This window comes from Rhinatrema bivittatum, chromosome 2, assembly GCF_901001135.1.
Source record: "Rhinatrema bivittatum chromosome 2, aRhiBiv1.1, whole genome shotgun sequence".
In the NCBI taxonomy this organism is placed as follows: Eukaryota; Metazoa; Chordata; class Amphibia; order Gymnophiona; family Rhinatrematidae; genus Rhinatrema; species Rhinatrema bivittatum.
The window spans coordinates 757,050,459-757,073,391 of record NC_042616.1 but is presented as its reverse complement, the minus strand read 5'-3'; the positions used below and the strand labels follow the sequence as shown (position 1 = coordinate 757,073,391).

At 43.5% G+C, this 22,933-nt stretch overlaps 1 protein-coding gene across 1 annotated transcript in view; it reads right to left on the bottom strand.

Annotated features, from left to right (window-relative positions):
• The window catches only part of COL14A1 (collagen type XIV alpha 1 chain), a 521,812-nt gene that overhangs the window by 30,193 nt on the left and 468,686 nt on the right, over positions 1-22,933 (bottom strand). The window contains 5 exon segments of the mRNA XM_029591954.1: positions 600-788; positions 4,360-4,426; positions 7,471-7,506; positions 19,659-19,730; positions 21,708-21,761. Coding sequence (XP_029447814.1) covers positions 600-788; positions 4,360-4,426; positions 7,471-7,506; positions 19,659-19,730; positions 21,708-21,761 — 418 coding nt within the window.

Below are 22,933 nucleotides of genomic sequence, written 5' to 3'. Positions count from 1 at the left end.
TATCCACATGTTTATTCACGCCTTCAAAAAAGTGAGGCAGATTGGTGTGGCAAGACTTCCCTTGTTGACTTTGTCCCGTTACACTATGTCTAAGAATCTACAGGTTCAGTAATTTTGTACTTTAGAATAGTTTCAACCATTTTTCCCATCACTGACATCAGGCTCACGACCTGTGGTTCAATTTGTGTTGTAAAGTCTGCATATAATGTCAAAGATTAATTCAAATATTACCTGTATGCATGTATTAAGCAAACATATCAGCAGTATTATTTTTTGAGACCTGCTTTAAAATCTGACTTGTTTGGTGGGCTTTTTCTGTTACTCAGAGTACAAATTGTTCACAGAGCAGAAACAGCAGTTTATCCCTCTTTCCAAAGCCCAAAAAAAGCTGCATGTCCCTTACAAAGCATCCAATATCACCTATCTCATTACACAGTTTGTCATGGTTTCTTACCTATGCCTAGCACTCCTACTGTAGAACAAAAACTGTGCTGGAATATAGAAAATATATTATACAATCTTAAAGAATGCAATTTGTACTCATGTGCAGAAATTTATCTACAAAAGGTATAATGGTCCCATTCTAGTATTTACCCTACCTCTTTCTCCAGGTGTTCCTGGCTGGCCTGGATTGCCTGGGAATCCTGATCTTCCTGCAGGTCCCTGTTCTCCTTGTAGACCTGGGGTTCCCTGTCTGCCTGGCTCACCTGGCGGTCCTGGGACAGTTCGCATGGATGAGGAATGACTTGGAATCTGATTCAGAATAGAATTATACCTGGCCATATGACCTGCAAAATATTCCAGCATTTTAAGAATGATTGCACAAAACAAAATTGACATTGTTATTCCAGTAATCATGCTCATTTTAAAGCTGTAGTATTTGCTAGACTGCTCATCATATTAGTTTACCTGCTTCTTGGCTATATTGTTTCTCTTTTAGTTTTAATCCAAATTCTCCTTTTTATCCAATCTATATATATTTTTTACATTTCTAACTTTATTTTAATAAAGGTTGTGTACCTTTTGTGTTAATACTCCTGGTATTAGAAACGTCATTTCCCAAATCTACTCATGATCTGTTTGTGCTATTCTCCACCAACAGATGAAATTACCAAAAATGTATAGACAAAATCACCTGTAATTATAAACTCCAATAACATAATGTTGCATGAGTGGGATACTTAGACTCCCGTCATAGGTATTTAGAAAGATGGGTAGCCATTATATCATCATCGCTCCCTATATATATTTTTTTTAAAGTTTTTCTCTTTGACATTTGAACTCAATCAAACCAGTGTTTAAAAACTTATCTGTGAAGACAATGTGGTCTGAATGCTGAAGAAACCCAACACGGGCCGCATTTCAAAATAAATCTTTCTTCTTCAGGAAAATCCTTCTTTATATTTATGTCATCGTCAATGATCTCATTCATCAAATTCAATTTATATGTTAAAAAAATGCAACTTCAATAGCAGAAGTCCCTTTGAAAATCACATTCTATAGGTCTGATGTGTAAAAATGGCTCTTACAAACAGATCAAGGCTCCAAGCTAACCGGGTTACTTGGATACGTTTATGTGAACTGCACAGAGGCATTCCTGGGGGTGGACTTGGAACTTGTGTGTATACTTTTTCATTTTAAAATGTATAAGCATAAGTTAACCCACATAATTTATACACTCCTAAGAGGAGAGTTACTTTCTGTATGTACCAGGTCAATTACCCGAGCATTTTGAAAGGTAACTTACACACACATATGTTTGCTTGGAAAATGCTGGCTAAAGCTTGGGTGTACAAGTTACAAGCAGACTTTAGCCCTACCTGCACTATTATAAAATTGCTCTCCATATGTATCAGTGTGATGAGTTTACGGGGAAGGTCAGCAGAATTGCATTCTGATTTACTGAGATTCTTAACTGCGGCTGTCACAAAACTGAATGAAACTGTCAAAAACTTTATACATATATTACCTAATGAAAAGGTGAAATATTACAGATTAATTATTTGTTTTGGCTGTCAGCTGAACTGTTTCACACACATTTTTGCCAATACTGCTGCTTTCAGATTAAGACATTCCAGGGCTTTACCAGTAAGGAAATAACATCTCAGAACCCAAATTACCTGCTTAACAATACACCTTATTGTTGTTACTCTGTCATTTTTAACTACATAAAAACTGAAGAGTAAAAATGAAAGGAAGTCTGATCTAAAATATAATATGTAAAGTTCTAGGGTCTGGACTTTTCTCATCAAGGGGAGAACATATCCCCTCTTTTATATCTTTTCAGATTGTTAGTATAATGCACGTCAAATGTGCTCATGAAATTAATACATTAATCATTGTATATTATTTTATAGCAACAATCTTCCAAAATATAGTTTAAAAAAATCACATTATTGCTTAATATCAAGGAAGCACCAATAAAAAACGTTTCAATTTAACAAGCTGGCAAGTCCCATCATCAAAGAGAACAATATATTCCATCTCAGGTACACAAGAAAAAGAACCCAAATCTAATTTATATAAAGACAAAAAGTTACATTGAGCCTTAAAGTATTAACTACTGTCTAATATTGCAAAGCACTTCCTGCAGGTTGTGTCTTAAGCACAGAGCAAATTCAGAGCTATAAAAAATTCTGATACTCAAGGTCTCACAAAAACCTAGAAAAAGATGGCAGATGAGGTCTGCAAGGCCCATCTGGTCTGCCAATTACTGCTGCAATACTTTAAAGCCTGCCCAGTCTCAGGCTTTACCCTCACAACACTGCCTCTCTGTGCTTACTTCGTGCTTACTAAAATTCTGTTATTGTTTTGGTCTCCACTACCTCTCCTGAGAAGCTATTCTTTCTATTCACCACCCTTTTGGTGAAGAAATATTTCCTTGTGCTTAGATCTTCCTGTCCACTGAAAAATGCACAATTCGTCTGCATTTATATCTTCCAGGTATTTGAATGTTTCTATCATATCCCTGTTCCCTGCAAGGTAAATTATATTTAGATCTTTACATTTAATCTCGTATGGCTTATGATGTAGACGCTGCACGGGGATGGTAATTTTCAGTCAGCTGTGTGGGTGTACATGTACGCATGCATGCCGGCTCGCGCCCAGAGATGCGGCCATTTTATAACTTATGAACGTACGTGTGTGGGTGATATAAAATTGGCTGTACGTATACACATGTACGAAAAATTTTATATGGACGCGCGCATTGGGTGCAGTTGCTGGCTCTATCGTGTAAGTGGAGGAAATTTTAAAAACAATGCGTGCCAACCCAAAAGCCCTTTTTCCCAGTTCACTCCCAGTTCTCCCAGTTAACGGATCGAATTCCCTACCCTTCCCTGTTATTTAGCTTCCCCTTTTACTCTTTTATCCCCGACCATTATAACCCCACTGACTTGCCTAATCTTTTTTATTTTAATAATTTCACACCATCCAGGGCAGAAGTAAAGTTACACGGTAGGGGATCCCGGCGCACGCTTGTGCGTATAAATACGTATGCACACATTTCAAGGTAACTTCCTGGAATGCCGATATCCCGCCCATGTTCCACCCTGACCTCGGCCACACCCTGCTCCTTTTTTAAACTTTTTGATTTAAGTGTGTACCGGGAGATACATGCATACTTGCGTGATTTTTAAAATCTGCATGGCACGCAATGGCCCGAGACATGCAGGTATCTCCTGGCTTTGGCACGCTTAGGACTTTTAAAATCAACCTTTATGTTCTTAGCCCTTCTCTGAACTGTTTCTCCTCTGTTGACAGTCTTTTGACGACACCATCTTCCCGAACGGGACACAATAATCCAGAATCCAGATGAGGCCTCATCAATGACCCGTACACCTCCTTTTTTCTACAGCTCTTGACGAGGCCCTGCACATTGTTTTGTGATATGTAAGCAATATGCACCCTTACATATCTCTTTACTAAAGCACTTCAATGCCATTTGGTATTTGTTTCAAGGATGAAAAGGTTGTTTTCTATTCCATCAGAAAAACTGGCAACAATTCCTTCAAAGTGATGCTTTAGTGACTGCGTTAGGTGTGACTTTGATAAATACGAAGATATGAAGGCACTTGTATATCAGTATGCTTAACATTTAAACAGAATTGAAATAATATATTCCCCCCTTGAGGAGAAAGGTCCAGATGCTAGCACTTTGTTATTTTTAAATCATCAGTCTTTGAATACAACTTTTGAACGTCATATCTCTGCTGCATCTCCATTGAAATCAGTGAAGCCACTGCAGCTTGCCAATTAATTCCAAGCAAATCCACGAAACTGGCACAGACTGCCAGCGATTGTCATCAAATGGCACTATATCATGGGTTTCGATGGCACTGATAACTCTCACGCACTTACTCAGGATAAGCTGTTCACACACTTGCCGGGCAACTGCCCGCACCATGGTTTGAGACTGAGCATCGCCCTAGATAACAGAAAAAAAAAAAAAAAAAAAAGAGTCCCTTATTTTTAACCCTGGTTCTTTGCAGGAAGTCTGTTCAGTGCAGACTCACCACTGTTTGCACTTCTGTATAGAATGCTATAAAGCACTGAACGCAAATAACTCAGTAATATACCAGAGCTTCGGTCAGTGCAGTGTCAAGCTTGCACATGCAGTGTTCACTTAGCACTAATAATAAAAAAAAGGTACGTCCCCCTTATACTCCAGGTTCACAAATAGTGTGGAATGCAAACAAGACTCAAAGTTTAGGAGAAAAAGTAGGTATCTAATTGCTCTCTTTTAAATACAGGGCTATGCAAATTCATTTTACCATGCAAATTTTAAAAAGCTTAATGTGACTGTCAACTAGAATACCTTGACAAAGCATCACTAACTTTTCAACCAACTCATCCTGATCAACCACAAAACAGTTTTCAAATCTATTGCTTCTAGCCATCGCTTCAAATTATATAGAGTAAGATTTAATTTGGACACTGTAGAGTTCAAATTCGTCATGCTGTCATTACTGTATCTGGAAGAGGAATGAAAAGCATACATTTTTGGCAAGCCCTGTAAAGATTACTGCACTATCACATCTGTGTGGAGCTGAACGCACGAAAACCAGTGAACAACACACATTCAGACAGATTTACTGAGCATTTTGCCATGGATGCAAGTTAAGAGAAAGTCCTTAGAACTTCTGATCAGATAGGAATGTCAATTGCTGAAACCTAAATAAGATTTGGATTTTATTTATTTGATTATATCGTTATTGCAATAAAGATCAAATGGTGTGCAATAAAATCAATATTAAAAAAAACAACCAATAAAACACAAAAAATGCTTTCATCTAAGGATAATATTGGAAGGAGGTTGCAAGGATGTCATTTAAGCTTATAATACTTTTTTCAAAGAACTGGAACAGCCAGATTTATTTATCGTATACAACTTGTGAATAAATCGATCTCATATATAAATCAAGGGTACTTTTTTGGGCCCCAAAATCAAGATTTATCTGTCACCCATGGATGTCGAGAGTAAAACCTAAGGGGCTTATGAAATGGTGAAATCGTACTAAGAAACAAACAGATAACAAGAAATCACTTTTTTTTTTTTTTTTTTAAAAGCAGAATAAAGTGTCTCATAAGAAACATCTTTAAACAACTTAAGAAAATGTCCCTGCTGTATGAATCCTTCCCCCCCTCCCCCATGGCTACCCCCCCCCCCTCCCGTTTGAATCCTTCCCTTCCTCCTCCATGGCTGCCTCTCCAGTTTGAAACATCCTTCTTCTCCCACGGCGTTGTCCCAGCGTAGCAGTATGACAGCTTCTCTCCCCAAAACTCCTCCAGATCTTTTATCTCGGACACTCGCTGCTGCTATGAGGATGATGACGAATCTGTGATCACTCAGACGTGTCCTTCCTCTTTGAACCATGTGATTCTAAGTGCGCCAATCAGACCCTTGTTTGGGAGGGGGAGGACATGCCTGCGCAACCGCAAGTGCTGTCATTGTCCTCATAGCAGTGGGTGAGTTAAGGGATCGGGAGGAGGAGTGCGCGAACGAATCAGTCATGCATCTTGCATTACGATACCGGCATTAATGTGGACTGACCCGTGGATAAGTCCACTGTAATTTTAAGAATCGATTTTTGTTGTAACATTTTTTGACTTGTACACAAGTATTTACGGTAATAGTACTAAAGACCAATAGTACACAAGTTAATTTTGACAGCAAGTATTCTACAGAATCTGTTACTTATGCATTTTTTTTTTGTTCTTTGACAGAAGCAGTGAGCTGTTCCTCCCAATGCAGCACGTCTGCGAAACACATATGTGTTGGTGGACAAACCTTCTTTCATGCGTTCTGAGGATATTCAGTGTTATAAGAACTTACTAAACCATCTTGGTTACTGGAAACATTTCCTGCCTAATACAAGAGTTTATTTTTGAACTTTGATATATACAACTTTGATTTGGTATTGCTGCACCATTGTATGTTTGACTATGAATTTAGATGGTTCGGTTTCTCGCCACTTAATTGCTTGGATACTAAAAGACACATTTGCTGAATATTCTTCTTGGCCTGGTATACAATTGGGGCTATGGACTACCTTCAACATTCCTTCATTTGGGTTTGCAGAGAAACACACATCCACCAAGAGCTCATATCTGTAGCGGACAAAATATTTGATCTTGTGCCTTGCAAAACACATCTAATGGAGGCTGGAGCAGTGTGTCTGCATACTTCAGAGGCATAGAGCATCTCTCAACAACTTTACTGATTAAGAAGAGGTAGACTTGGCTCTCTTTAAAGCCCAGTGTATTTGATTAGCTCTAATTTTTAACAGCTGAGGCAAAAAGAGTCAAAGAATTCCAGCTAGCATGGGAAAAGCACAAAGAATCCTTAGTTCCGAGGATGTGGAGATAAAGCCTGACATCAAGCAGGTTCTATGAAACTGATTTGGAAATAGAAAATGGGGAGACTAGAGGGGCCTTGTGATATTTATCTGCCATTATGTACTGGGAGGTCAATATTATGTTGCTGGGCAGCTGGCAAAATTAGCTGGATAAAAGTATGGGTGTGGCTGCACCGCTGAATATACCCAGCTATATCAAAATTAGCTGGAAGTATTATTCTGGTTAACTTTAGGACTGATCGCTGGGCAGCTCCGAAGTTATCTGGCTAAGTTAGGCAGACAAAGCTGAAAACCAACATTATCTGGCTAATATAGCCAAATAATGTTGCTCTGCCCTGGAACACTCCCAGACTGCCCCTGTCTTAGTGGGATATGTTTTTAACCAGCTGTAAAACTTATCCCTGCTAAGTCAAGAGTTGTCAAGTTGGTGGAGTATTAAAATCCTGCAGTTTGTCTGGCTAAGTCCAGGACTTAGCCAAACAAACCTTTTAAATATTGATCCTTATGTTTCTTATGCATCTGTTATACATTTATATATATACTGTATATAGTTATTAACAGTCAGCAATTCAGATTCAGTAAATGCCGGTGAACACAGTTATGGACAACTTACCCTTTCACCTCTTTCTCCCTTTGAACCAGGAGTACCCTATGAAAAAATGAAAATACAAAGTCGGCTGTAATCAATCAACAGTTATTGTGCATATAATTTGGCATATGAGACTATTATAATATAATATATTTACTCTACTTTGTTGATTACCTCTGTCCCCCTCTTGTTCCTTACCATAATATTTATACTATTTATTCTCCTTTTTTACATAGTTTTACCCCTGTTATACCTATTCTACCTTTGTTCGCCAACTCTTTTTTTCTGTTAACCATACTGTTCATTAACTACAATTGTAAAGCACTGTTGCTAATTTCAAGTTGTCTGTAAACCGATGTGATGTTACTAAATGAATATTGGTATAGAAAAACCCATAAATAATAATAAATAATAAATATTATATATACATAGTAACATAGTAAAGATGGCAGAAAAAGACCAAATAGTCCATCCAGTCTGCCCACGAAAAGGCCGATACAGAACGGTGCTCTCAGCCGAGCGCACTGTTTACCATGCGATTAGCTGCATGTTTCCAACGCGTGTCTATTACCCATGTCGGAAATGCACGCCAACCCCCCGAAAACTAATAGCGCTCATCACATGCAAATGCATTTGATGAGCCTATTAGTTAGTCGCCTGGGATACTGAAAGTAATGCCTGGCCAAAGGCAGGTGTTAAATTCTGAGCAACTCAGAAAAATGTACAGAAAAGCAGAAAATACTGCTTTTCTGTACATCCTCCTACTTAATATCCTAGGGTAGACCCTCCGACTTAATATCCTAGGGAACCAAAAATAAATAAAAATCTGCCCACTGATCAGTGGGATAGAAAAACAGATGCTCAATTTTACGGCATCCATTTTTCTAACCCGTGGCTGTCAGCAGGTTTGGAAACCGAAGCCGGTAAAATAGAGCGTAAGTTGTCGGGACCCAATGACAGCCACCTTTTCGCTAATAAGGAGGCAGTAGGAACGCGCTTTTGTCCCTAGAGCCTCCTTATTAGCGCGACCCCGCATTTAAATAGAGGTGCCCGGGCGCTCATCGGAGAGAGAGGTCGCTCAACACGGAGCGCCGGCTCTCCTGCACTTTTTACAGTATCGGCCTGCTAGTTTCTTATGGTAGTAACTGCCACTCAATACAGGATACCCCCAAGCTTTATATTAAGGGTAGTAATATTAGCAATCAAAACCAATCAACTATCAAACCCATAATAAAATTACTGATAGCAACATTTTTACAGGGTGAGCAGCCTTCTTGGTAATCCACATAACGCTGCTGTCTGAACATGCTTTGCTTTTGGACTTGGCTGTAGAAGCAGTCCTGCGCTTTTCCCCTACTATCTGCATATCAATACCCCGGACTGCAAAAGTCAGGGCCCAACATTGACTGTCGCCTGAATCCAATTCACTTTCCCCCCCGCTCCTTCCAGCGAAGCAGAATGCAATGGGGTAGTAATCCCCATGCCTTCTATTAGGGCATGGGGATTACTTCCTGCTGCTCTGTGCTGGTTACCCCCTATGCTCCTTTTTCTTCATTTCCAACTTTGGCCTTTAGAGATCCACAGTGCCTTTTTGAATCCCATGCCTTTTTGAATTAATTTATGGCCCAATCTTAAAAGCGTCACATGCGTAAATTACGAGGGTTACGTGCTTGGCTGGGCCATGCGTGCGCTGTGCGCATTTTACAACACACCTGGCCACACGCGTAACCCCCGTTATGGGCAGAAGTGCTGCGCCCAAAGAAAGTGGTGAGCTGGGGGGGGGGGGGGGCATGGTGTGGGCGGGGAGGGGCGGGGGTAGGCTGGGACACTGTTCCAGGGAAGCACGCGCCGGTAGCCAGCCAGCGCACAGAGATTACATCTGCTCCAGAGGAGCAGAAAGTACCAAAATAAACAATTTAGGAACAGATAGGTTAGGTTTAGGGGGTGGGGAGGAGAAGACAAGAGGGAGGAAGGTTAGGCAGGGGGCTAAGGAAGATTCCTTCCAGTCCGCTCCTTAATTGGAGTGGACTGAGAGGGAAATGGGGGAGGCCAGATTGCATCGCTGTAAGTATTTTGCAAAAATTACCCCCCTGCACGCATCGCCCGCACATGCATGCGCAGATTGTAAAATCTGGCATTCACGTGCATGTGGCCATCAGATGTTATAATGCGCCAACAAGCGCATGTTATAAAATCAGTGGATGCATGTGCATGCACTGGGAACATCACATCCATGTGCGTGCTGCTTTTAAAATCAACCCCTCACTGTTTTCATCTTCACCACCTCTTCTGGTGTCCACCTCCCTGTCTGTGAAGAAATATTTCCTGATTTTGGTTCTGGAGTTTCATATCATGACCCCTAGTTCTACTGTTTGCTTTCCAATGGAAAAGATTTCAGGAACATGCATCATTGAAACCTGTTGTAGATCTTAGTATCATCAGAAAGTAGACAAACTCTACCTTCTATCCCTTCTGCAATGTTGCTCACAAAGATATTGAACAGAACCGGTCTCACAACTGATTTCTATGGCAGTCCACTTAACACTATTCTCTCTTCAGAGAAGGTTCCATTTACTATTACATGCTGTCTTCTGTCAGTGTTGTATCCGTCGGTGCCCGACGCCCTCTCTCCGCCCTCCTTACCTCTCTGGTGCCTCCCTCTCTGTCCGCGGGAAGACTGGCTACCGCGGTGTTCTCCTGCCACTTGTCCTTGGGCGTTCCCGGACCGGCATGACGCTGCAATCGCCATGTTTCCTGGAGGTCTAGGGGCGCGCGCGCGGCATGTCCTCGATTGAAGTACCGGCATTGGCGTGAACCTCAGGGGTGTCCCACGAAGATGAAGTCACCTGCGACGGATATTTAAGGTCTTGGAATTTGCTAACACATTGAGTTAGCAAGGGGTTTCGCTACCCAAGCTACTCTGCCTCCTCGAACTTACCGGAGGTACCCGCTCCTTGGGGGCCTCGCTCTCTCCTTGTTTTTTCAGGTGAGAGTCTAGAACCGGTACTCGCTCCTCGAGGGCTCTGATCCCAGACTTGCTTTGTATACTCCTCTGCCTGGAAGTCTTCACTACGAACTATATCAGCTACATCAGTGAGATACCATCGTTCCCTCTGAGCTTTCCCTGGAACCAGGTACTCGCTCCTCGAGGGCCTATACTTTCCAGCTCATGGGCTTCATTGGGACATTGTGTGAGTGTTACCATCTGCATATCCTGCCTACTCACTATATCTCAGTCTCTCTTCAGCTCAGCCTCCAGGGATCGCTGTTCCACTATCTGAGGGACTACAGCCCACCTGGGCTTACCAGCTCACTACTACCAACTCTGGTGGTTCAGTATACTGTCTAATAAAGAACTAGTGTGTGTTTGTCTCCTAACTCTGAGCCTGACCGGTGGTCCCTCTCGGGATCATTCCCTGGGGGCGTGGTCATCTGCCACTGGTCCAAGGATCCACCCTCAACTCTCATATATAACTACAAATCCCGAATGGATTGCTAACTACTATCTGATTGCTCCTCCCATCAAGCATCAGATTCAGAACAGATTGCTAACTCCCTAGCAAATCCAGAACAGTCAGTCAACCAGTTTATAGTCCACTCCACCAGCTTGGCGCCAAATCCCAAGCTTCTCATTTTATTCACAAGCATCCTATACAGGACCGTATCAAAAGCTTTGCTGAAATTCAAGTAAATCACATCGAGCGCCCTTCCTTGATCCATTTCTCTCGTCATCCATTCAAGAAAATCAATCAGATTTGTCTGACAGGACCTTCCCCTGGTAAATCCATGCTGCCTTGAGTGCAGCAACCCACCAGATTGTAGATAGTTCACTATCCTTTCCTTCAGTAGAGTCTCCATTAATTTTCCCATCACCAAAGTGAGGCTCACCAGCCTGTAGTTTCCAGTCTCTTTTCTGCTCCCACTCTTGTGAAGTGGGACCCCCACTGCTCTTCTCCAGTCACACGGCACTACTCCCGTTTCAAGGGATTTATTAAACAGGTCAGGTAGCAGACCTGCCAGTGCATCGCTGAGTTCCCTCAGTATCTTGGGATGTACCTCCTCTGGCCCCTTGGCCTTGCCCACTTTTAGTTTTCCTAGCTCTTCCTAATCATTCTCTTCTGTAAATGGAGTTTCGTTAACCCCCATCCCCCATCTATGGTCTTTTCAACCAGCAATGTTTTTTTTCCAGGGTCTTCTTTAGTGAATACTGAACTGAACTATTGGTTTAATATTTCTGACATTTCTTTGTCTGTCTCCACCCATTGCTCCTTGTCGCCTTTCAATTTCACTATAGCACTCTGGGTCTCCCTTTTTTCTCTGATATAGCTGAAAAATGCTCTCTCACCTCAATTTACCTGTTTCGCAATCCTTTTTTCCGCTTGACCTTTTGCTTTCCTGATTTCTTTCTTTGTCTCCTTCATTTTCACCAGGTATTCTTCCCTGTGTTCCTCTGTTTGGGATTCTTTATACTTCTTGATTACTTTTTTTTTTTTGCCTTTATAGTCTTCTAGTTCTTCCTCCAGTAACATCCCCATTTTAAAAAAGTTTGTATTTTTTAAATTTATGACTCAGGTCTTCGTGTAACTTCTTTGAATCTTATTAGTGATATCAAATCATACAATCTGATGTACAATCATACAATCAATTATCCCCATTTGTGAGCACTAGGGTTGATTATCACACCCTTCCTCATGGGTTCCATTACCATTTGTTTGAGCAGAGCCCCTTGAAGAGCATCTACTATCTTTCTACTTCTGGTAGATTCCTCAGAAGGGATACTCCAGTCTACACATCTGGCAGATTTAAATCTCCAATGAGCAACACTTCTCCCTTCTTTCCCACCTTTTGGATGTCTTTCACTAGATCTCTGTCCAGTTCTTCTGTCTCAATTGGAAGCCTGTAGACCACTCCAGTTTAAATGGAAGCTTCTTCCTACCCAATGTCCCTTGAGTATAAAAGTGCTATTCATGACTTTTAGAGTCTACTGTGAAGAGGTACAGCATAAGTATCACAAAATGAGTTGGCCATCCCTGCTCTAGTTACAGTGTTAGAGAGGTGCCTGGGCTAGAAAGGAAGCCTGGCCACAGTGTAGTTAGGCTTGAAGTAGAGCTGGGCATTTATGATCTGTTACCTGTTTAAAGAGCTAGGAACAGTAATTGTAAATATCTGCAAATAAATCACCAACACGTCTGTGGCATATTTCCTGGCTGTCTTTACTGCCTCCAGTGACCAAAGCATAGGGGGATTCATGGAGGGAAGAAGGGAACTTTGATTTAACAGATGAGTTTACACAACTGAAAATATAACCCCAAGCCAGCTCTTCACTGCAGATGAATTTCGAAAACACTCTATAAATGGGGGATTTCATTCTGCTGGCTCAGCACATCACATATTTAATGAACTGCGTAGCTTTCTTAAGGCACAATGGGACTCATGCATACCTCCATGCCTGCCTTCTCACCCCACGTATAGATTGTTCTTCTGACTGACCCCGGCTAGGAAACAAATGCATTTTCCCCTAGCAGATGTTATATCTTTAGAGAAAAGATTTCGTGCTTGCTATTGGTAAAAGGCGGTCAAACATTTTAACTCATTCAGTTTGGGTCTTAATCATCTTACAAAAGCTTTCATTATATTGCTTCATAAACACATTTTTAAAATCACGTAAGCCAATGGGAATTGTTTATAGAAATTAAGACAAATGATGAAGACTTCTGCAGATGAAATCAATGTGTTACCGCTTCCCATGCCGGCGGGGCTGTCCTCCGGGGTCGGCGGGGTTCTGCTTCGGTCCCCGTTGTTCCCGTGGCGCCGGCGGCGCAACTTCCTCCTGCACGGCCCCGACGTTCCCCGAGGACTTCCGTGCTCAGGACCGCCGCCGCGGGCAAATCTCGCGCTAAAGCGCGCCGTGGACACGCCCCCTGACGTCAGACGCCGACCAGCCGCGGTTTGCGCGGGAAAGGATTGACATTTAAACGGAGCTTCCTGCTGAGCTCCTCGCTTCGGCCACAGTGCGCTTGGTGAGTGTTTTGTTTGCTTCCCTGCCTGTCGCTCAGCTCTAGACCCGGACTGAACTTTGATTATTCTGCCTGCTGCCTGCCCAGACCTCGGCCTGCCTCTCTGGATTTCTGTTTGCTGCCTGCTTGAACCCGGACTGACCCAGTGGATTATTTCTGTTTGCTGCCTGCCCTGACCTTGGTCTGCCCCTCTGGATTTCTGTTTGCTGCCTGCCTAGACCCGGACTGAACTTTGATTATTCTGCCTGCTGCCTGCCCAGACCTCGGCCTGCCTCTCTGGATTTCTGTTTGCTGCCTGCCTGAACCCGGACTGACCCAGTGGATTATTTCTGTTTGCTGCCTGCCCTGATCTGGACTCCTTCCCTGGATTATCCTGTTTGCTGCCTGCCTTGACCCGGACCACGGCATTGGATTCTTTTGCCGCCGGTCCCGACCTGGACTGTCGTTTTGGATTCTACTGATCACTGTCTCAGGGGTGTCTCTTCTACATCCAGGAGAGGAGGACTTTCCGTTCCGGTGCTTCCCAGACTCAAGGTAAGCGGTGTCGACCCAGGTTCCACTTAACGAACGTTACAGTTGGCCGAAGCCATGGAACCAGTCGACTTGGCCGCACTCCAGGCAATTCCCGGGATGGCCAATCGAATTCAACAGCAGCAAGGGGTTCTGGACCAAGTCACAGGGGTCTTGGATCGTTTGGTTGCCCGAATGGATGCGTTAGCCCATACCCCGGCTATTCCCATAACCAGTTCTGCCGCAAGTCCTACACCTATTCGGATTCCTCCTCCGCCTCGATTTAATGGAACTGCCACACTGTGTAGAGGATTCATTAATCAGTGTCGAATGCACTTCTCGTTACAGCCCACTTCCTTTCCCAATGACAAGACCAGGACTACCTTTATTCTTTCCTTGTTGGAGGGACCCGCCCTGGCTTGGGCTTCTCCTCTTTGGGAGAGGGATGATCCCCTTCTCTCTAACCTGGACCGATTCTTAAAAGAATTTCGCCTTATTTTTGACGAACCTGGACGTTCTAATTCAGCAGCTACTGAATTACTTCACATTAGGCAGGGATCCCGATCCGTGGGTGAATACGCCATCCAGTTCCGGACATTAGCCTCTGAACTTGCTTGGGGAGAGGATAGTTTGTTGGCAATTTTTCGACAAGGTCTAGCAGAGAACATTAAGGATGAACTTGCTGGCAGAGATCCTCCTGAAACTCTGGAGGGATTAATTCGACTGGCTATCCGCTTAGATTTACGTTTCCAGGAAAGAACACGTGAGCGAGCTGCTTCCCGAAGGATCTTTCGCCTAGCCCCCACTTTTCAGCAGCCTCTTTCGGTTCAATCTGCTGCAGAAGCTTCGAGTGGTACTGATGAACCCATGCAGATTGATAGGGTTCGTCTAACGCCGGAGGAACGTCACAGAAGGAGAACCAAGAATCTCTGTTTATATTGTGCGGGCGCCGGTCATTTCGTCAATAAATGTCCCAACAAGGCGGGAAACTCTCGGACCTAGGACGGGTAGGAGAGGCCTCCCTGGGTCCCACTGGTTCCTCTCCACAACTACTCCTTCCTGTTACCATTTCATTTAAGGAGCAAGTACATTCGGCCCAGGCTTTCATTGATTCAGGCGCTGCCGGTAATTTTATTCAGGAGCAACTGGTTAAGTCATACCAGATTCCGGTCAAACCTCTAGACATTTCCCTCTCTGTTACTTCAGTGTCCGGACATTCTGTAGGTATGCGAATCTGCTACGTCACCGAACCCATCTTGCTTACCACTGGAGTTTTGCACCAAGAACTCATCCAGCTCTATGTGCTTCCATCTTCGGTCAATCAAATCATTTTAGGTCTACCCTGGTTACGGATTCATCAACCCCGGTTGGACTGGGCTTCATTGCAACTCACCTCTTGGAGTCCTTTTTGCTTTCAGAACTGTTTAACGTCTATCCACAGGACCTCCATCCAGTCTACTCAACTCTCTCCTAGTATTCCGGTTCCCTATCAAGACTTCCAGGATGTTTTCAGTAAACAGCGTGCTGAAACCCTGCCACCCCACAGACCGTATGATTGTACTATAGATCTTCTTCCGGACACGATTCCACCCAGGGGGAGGATTTATGCGTTGTCAGAGCCTGAATCCGAGGCGTTACGGCAATACATCAAGGAGAATTTAGCGAATGGGTTTATTCGACCGTCTACATCTCCTGCTGGAGCAGGGTTCTTTTTTGTCAAGAAGAAGGATGGGTCGTTACGACCCTGCATCGACTACCGAGGTCTCAATAGTATCACGAGGAAGAATAAGTACCCCATCCCGCTTATTTCTGAATTGTTCGATCGCATTAAAGGAGCCCAAATCTTTTCTAAACTGGACTTACGCGGAGCTTACAACCTGGTAAGGATCCGGGAAGGGGATGAATGGAAGACGGCGTTTAACACCCATGACGGCCACTATGAATACAGGGTTATGCCGTTTGGCTTATGTAATGCTCCTGCCGTTTTCCAGGATATGATCAATGACATTTTTCGGGATATGTTGTACTCGCATGTCATTGTTTACTTAGATGACATTCTCATTTTTTCGGATACCTTGCCCCAACATTTACTTCATGTTCGACAGGTGCTTCAACGTCTTCGTGAAAACAACTTGTTCGCTAAGTTGGAGAAATGTGTTTTTCATGTATCCAAGTTATCATTTCTGGGATATATTATTTCCGATAAAGGACTATCCATGGATCCCGATAAACTGAAGGCCATTCTGACTTGGCCTCAACCTGTGGGCTTGAAAGCCTTACAACGGTTCTTGGGCTTTTCCAATTATTACAGGCAGTTTATTCCCAACTTTTCTTCGTTGATTGCTCCCCTCACGCTGCTTACCAAAAAGGGAGCCCCGACACATAAATGGCCTGCTGCGGCTGTACAGGCTTTTCTTCAACTCAAGCAAGAATTCACTAAGGATTTATGCCTCCGGCGTCCCGACTCCACCAGGCCCTTCATTCTGGAGGTCGATGCTTCCGCAGTGGGAGTTGGGGCGGTTCTTCTGCAAGAAACAGACGACAACCGCTTGCTGACCTGTGCGTTCTTCTCCAAGAAATTTTCCCCTGCTGAGAAGAACTACACCATCGGAGATCGCGAGCTTCTAGCCATTAAGCTAGCTCTAGAGGAATGGCGTCATCTTCTGGAGGGCGCACGGCACACTGTTACGATCTACACGGATCACAAAAATCTGGCGTATCTGGCTACGGCTCAGCGCCTGAACCCACGACAGGCCAGATGGGCGCTTTTCTTTAGCCGTTTCGATTTTGTACTCCATTTTCGACCAGCTCACAAGAATGTTCGAGCCGACGCCCTCTCCCGCAGTTTTGATCTGGATGAAACTCCGGACCCGCCTCGCTATATCATAGATCCAGCTCGCATTCAGATAGCAGCCACTTTTACAGTTCCGTTGGGGAAAACCGTGGTACCTAAACGCTTGCGTCTCCGGGTTCTTCGCTGGGCTCATGATGCGCGTTTAGCAGGACATCCCGGGATTGCCCGGACCAAGGATCTTCTTTCCAGACGCTATTGGTGGCCCCGCTGGCAACAGGACGTCAAACGGTATGTGGATTCCTGCCCAGTTTGTGCTGCACAGAAGACTCCCCGACGTAAGCCCTTTGGTTTGTTACAACCTCTACCCATTCCTGCTTCCCCGTGGACTCATGTGGCCACGGATTTCATTACGGATCTGCCGCTCTCTGAGGGGAATACCGTTATTTGGGTAGTAGTAGACCGCTTCTCCCGGATGGCACATTTCATTCCTCTACCTGGACTACCCTCTGCCTCCCAGTTAGCCCACCTTTTTATTCAACACATTTTCCGCTTTCACGGTCTCCCCATCAGTATCGTCTCCGACAGGGGGGTCCAGTTTACTGCCTCATTTTGGACTAATTTATGCAAACTTCTTCAGGTCAAGCTTGCCTTTTCATCTGCCTACCATCCTCAATCCAATGGCCTCACTGAAAGGACAAACCAATCTCTAAAGACCTTTCTGCGTACTTACGTTAATCAACGACAGGACAATTGGGCATCTCTTCTGGTTTGGGCCGAAATGTGTCACAACAATCTTCCGTCTCAGGCCACTGGGAAGTCTCCTTTTTTTGTGGTCTTTGGTAGGCATCCTCGTCTTCCCTTGCCAATTGAAGGGTCCTCCAATTGTCCTGCGGTCAATGCCGCTGTTGAATCCATGTCCAGTCTTTGGACGAAGACTAGGGCCTTGTTGCTCCGGAATGCGGCCAAGATGAAGGCTCAAGCGGATAAGGGTCGGTGCATGGCTCCCCTCCTTCGCGCTGGAGATCCTGTCTGGTTGAGCACTCGCAATCTGCGACTACGTTTACCCTCCGCAAAATTTGCTCCTCGCTTCATTGGACCTTTCCCCATTGAGAAACGAATAAACTCTGTCTCCTACAAACTCTGTTTGCCACCCTCCTTACGTATCCACAATGCGTTTCATATCTCTTTATTGAAACCTGCTGTCATGACTTGGCCACATAGGAAGCGTAAGGTCAACTCTACCATAGTTCAGAATGATGATCAATTTGAGGTACAGGACATCCTGGATTCTAGAACAGTGAGGGGGCAGTTACAATATCTAATCTCTTGGAAACACTATGGCCCGGAGGAAAACACGTGGGAATCTGCGACCCATGTGCTTGCCCCCCGATTAATTCAGCGATTTCACCTTCGATTCCCGCTCAAGCCCGGTCCCCAGAGGCGGGGAGGGGGACCTTGCCGGGGGGGTACTGTTACCGCTTCCCATGCCGGCGGGGCTGTCCTCCGGGGTCGGCGGGGTTCTGCTTCGGTCCCCGTTGTTCCCGTGGCGCCGGCGGCGCAACTTCCTCCTGCACGGCCCCGACGTTCCCCGAGGACTTCCGTGCTCAGGACCGCCGCCGCGGGCAAATCTCGCGCTAAAGCGCGCCGTGGACACGCCCCCTGACGTCAGACGCCGACCAGCCGCGGTTTGCGCGGGAAAGGATTGACATTTAAACGGAGCTTCCTGCTGAGCTCCTCGCTTCGGCCACAGTGCGCTTGGTGAGTGTTTTGTTTGCTTCCCTGCCTGTCGCTCAGCTCTAGACCCGGACTGAACTTTGATTATTCTGCCTGCTGCCTGCCCAGACCTCGGCCTGCCTCTCTGGATTTCTGTTTGCTGCCTGCTTGAACCCGGACTGACCCAGTGGATTATTTCTGTTTGCTGCCTGCCCTGACCTTGGTCTGCCCCTCTGGATTTCTGTTTGCTGCCTGCCTAGACCCGGACTGAACTTTGATTATTCTGCCTGCTGCCTGCCCAGACCTCGGCCTGCCTCTCTGGATTTCTGTTTGCTGCCTGCCTGAACCCGGACTGACCCAGTGGATTATTTCTGTTTGCTGCCTGCCCTGATCTGGACTCCTTCCCTGGATTATCCTGTTTGCTGCCTGCCTTGACCCGGACCACGGCATTGGATTCTTTTGCCGCCGGTCCCGACCTGGACTGTCGTTTTGGATTCTACTGATCACTGTCTCAGGGGTGTCTCTTCTACATCCAGGAGAGGAGGACTTTCCGTTCCGGTGCTTCCCAGACTCAAGGTAAGCGGTGTCGACCCAGGTTCCACTTAACGAACGTTACACAATGTTTCAGCTGAGTAACGTCAAAGAGAGATGCACCATGCCGCAAAACCCTCCCTTAAACTGGCAGCGTATCTAAAATTCAATCTTAAGTGTTGCAAGCAAATATTTACTTTTAAAATTACACGACTCCATGAGCAGAGGTCACTGGGAAATCTTCAAAGTAACATATTTGTTGTGTCATACTTGTAGATTTCAATTTTGATGCCTGAGTACATTATATTTTCTTACTGAGTAACTAAACATCAGATCCCCCTCATACACACACACAAACACTGATAGCTTTCCCCTTCCCTACACATAAACGTCCACAATCTCTGGCCAGAATTGTAAAATTATCAAATTTGGCCATGGTGTAACCTATTCAAAACAAATCCCATTCCATAATTATAGTAAGCCATCTTTTAAAGAGGTTACTTTATATTTATGGATAATGTTACAAATGGAAAGTAGGCCTATTAAACTAGTCTAATAGTAAAAACTGAACAACAACCAGAATAAAGGGAGGCTCTAGCAAGAATTTAGAACCAGATATCCATTAGGAATTTTAAGAGTTTGCTTACTGGAACTCCAATGTCACCCTGTGGTCCTTTGACTCCTGGAACACCCGGTGAGCCTGGAGCACCAGGAACCCCCTTAATGGGACAAAGGTTAAAGAAAAGACGATCAGTTAATTTTTGTATACTGAATACTTTTTTTTTTATTTTTGTGAAGGAATAAAAATTCAACAGAAATGCCATTAAACATATACAGTAGAGGTTCATTTTCAAAAACATGCTGAGCAGGTTAACTGGTTAATTTTAGCTAGATATAGTTAGGGGAATATTCAGCTGACCCTAACCAGCTAGGTGTTCAACTGAATATTTTCCTAAATCTACCTGCTCAAAATTTGATCAGATAGTGTTATGTGAGGCCAATATTCAGCACTGCTTAACCAGAAAAGTAGGTATTTATCCAGCTAAGTCACGGCCGCTGAGTATCCAGCCATGTTTAGTGGTTGCCACTAAGTAGATAGCCAGATATCTAATGGGTGGGCAATGGGTGGATCAGGAGCAATTTATCCGTCTATCGTAGCTGGATAAGTGCTGATATTTGGATTTATCTGCACACAGTAGATGGATAAGTTAGACCTTCTTAATAGCAGGTCCAAACTTAGCCAGACAGGAGTTATCTGGCTAAGTGGCAATTTCTATGTGAAATTCAGCAGCCTTGCCCCATGTAAGTTAGCTGGTGTTAAGGGAAGAAAATGATTTTATGAAATTCCAGAGGGAATAAAAACATGGCTAATGATGATATTAAAATCTCATTTATAGGGTTGAACTGAGGTGTAAACAACTTGTTTATAAGTATACAATGCTAGAGTATCAAATGTTTTATTTTTGTTTTATGTATTGTTCTATTTTTCAGTTTTATATGTTTATAATATTATGTATTATTGCTGTAAATCGCTCTGAGCGATTTTTTTAAAATCTGGAATGGACGATTCATAAATAATTGTAAACAAATAAAATAAGTGAATGCGTCTTATCCAGCGAACATACACAGCTGGCAAACCATGAACATTGTGGCCCAGTGTGGCTAGGTTCCCCTGACCAAACTTAACCAGTTAGGCTGAAATCAGTGCTAACTGGAAAAGTAAAATTAAAACAGATCTTAGAAGCTGAGTTCCCTCCACCCCCGACTCAATCCTTTTGCTGGCATGACAAAGCCCTCAATTTGCCACACTTCCCGACAAGCCCCCTTCCCAATCTCTTGCCAGTTTGTAGATAAATAGTGGTGGTGGCCCCCAAACCCACCTTCCCTATCCCCCTACTTGCTTTTCCTCAAAATTCCCAATTTCCTTCCCCCTTTTCTGAACCCTGCAGTCCCCCAATATGGCTTCCGCAAGCCAAGCAGGAAGAGGACCCGGCCTGAATACTACGTGCTGGGACTGCCCTCTCCTCGCCCACAGCTATGCCAAGATTTGGACCAGATAAATGTATCCTGCCAGTGAAGTTTAGGGGAATGAATTTATCTGGTTAGCCCTTGTAATTTTCAAAGGTTTCGGTCTAGTTGGATAAGCCTTTACTTAGTCACCTAGATCCCTCTGAAAAATTGACCCCCATAGATAATTACATATGTCAATTCAATGCTGGCCACCAACCACATTTTAAAAGAGTCTGATATATATCTTACAGCAATATGGGAACATTGCAAAGGAGATTTTTGCTTGCTGTGAGCTATGTTCCTTCTAATTTTTGAAAGACTACATGTACAAAGATTTTCTTTCGTGCAATTTGTTTTATAAGCTATGTTCAAATTTGTATGCTATGAGCCAGCACAATGCAAATAATATTGTGATTTCTTGTGGGCACTGTTTTGCTGTGTCACGACCTGTGCCTGCATAGCTTAGAGGGAACAGTGACTATGAGGAGCATTACCAATCGCTTTTTAAATGTAAATGCTATATCTGTACTACTGTATAAAAATAAGAGCGAAGAGAACAATTATTATATGTAATCTGTATGTTTGGTGTCATCAATCATAGTATTTAAGCTAAATAAGAACAAATAATTAACATTTCTGCAATAAACAAAAATCTTTATTTTCAAATAATATTACATCTTACTTACAATGGCCCCAGGTGAACCCTGTGGTCCAATACTGCCATCATTTCCTGATATTCCCTATGTACAAACAACATACATAAGTCAATATTTAGCGTGACAGAGATGAAAGGTTAATGAAAGGTATCAATTCTCCATTTCTTTAGCATCCAAACAGCTGGAATCAGAGCTGTTAAAGCTTACAGAGCCATGGTATACACCAAGGGATTCTTGGATCTAATTTTTTTTTTCTTTTTTACAAAATACTTTTTATTAAAGCAACAAGATAATCATGCAATATCCTTTTAACAGCAATCTGTTGACACCCTCATCAGAACACAAGTTCAGCAAAAAAGTTCATTAAAGACAACATCATGCGAGACAAATGTTTCAACCTTTAGGTATACAGTATGTCACTAGGTTTTACATTTTATACCCTAAATTCCCCACCAAAATCTATCCAGGAAGGCAAAATGGGCAGACTAGACAGACCTATTGTCAGCGCATTCTATGTTTCTTTGATTAGTATGGAGGGAGCAGCCTACCATCTCTTTCCATGAGACTAATTAGGGAATATCAGCATGGTGCATTTCAGAATGTGCTGTACATATTTTTCCTGTCTGATGTAGGTTCAGGAGTTTAGCTGTCATTGCAAAACAGTGAAGGCTGGCAATTAGAGGACAGAGCTAGGAAATTGGGGAAAACCCAATCTCCCCTCTCCCTGCCCTGGGCACACATAGACACCCCCACATACCCCTCCTACGTGCTCTTACTTGGAACCTGATTTATTAAGGCTATTCTCTCATTCTGCATCCATGGGATTAAAGCATAGTGAATTATTATTTATTTTGATATACCTGAGCCAAGCCAAGCAGTTTACAATAAAATTTCCCTAGATATTAATCATTCCATCCTAAGGGCCTGATTTTGAATTGTGCTTTTCTCCGTATTTACTTCGGTTAGGGCAAAATAGTATCACAGCTGCAGTGAATCAGAGTCTGCTTGATTTATTATTTAGTTATTTATTTATTTAAAGCTTTTCTATACCGGCATTCATGATACAATCATATCATGCCGGTTTACATATAACAAGGGGTGCAATAACTTTCTTTTAACCAGTGTCGAGGAAGTAAAAAGTTACAATATAACAAGGTTGTTGAAACTGGGAAGGAAGGAGACAGGGAAAGACAAGAATTATATAATCTTTACAGAGGTAGCTTATTTACATTGTGCCGTAAAGTTCCTTAATGGAA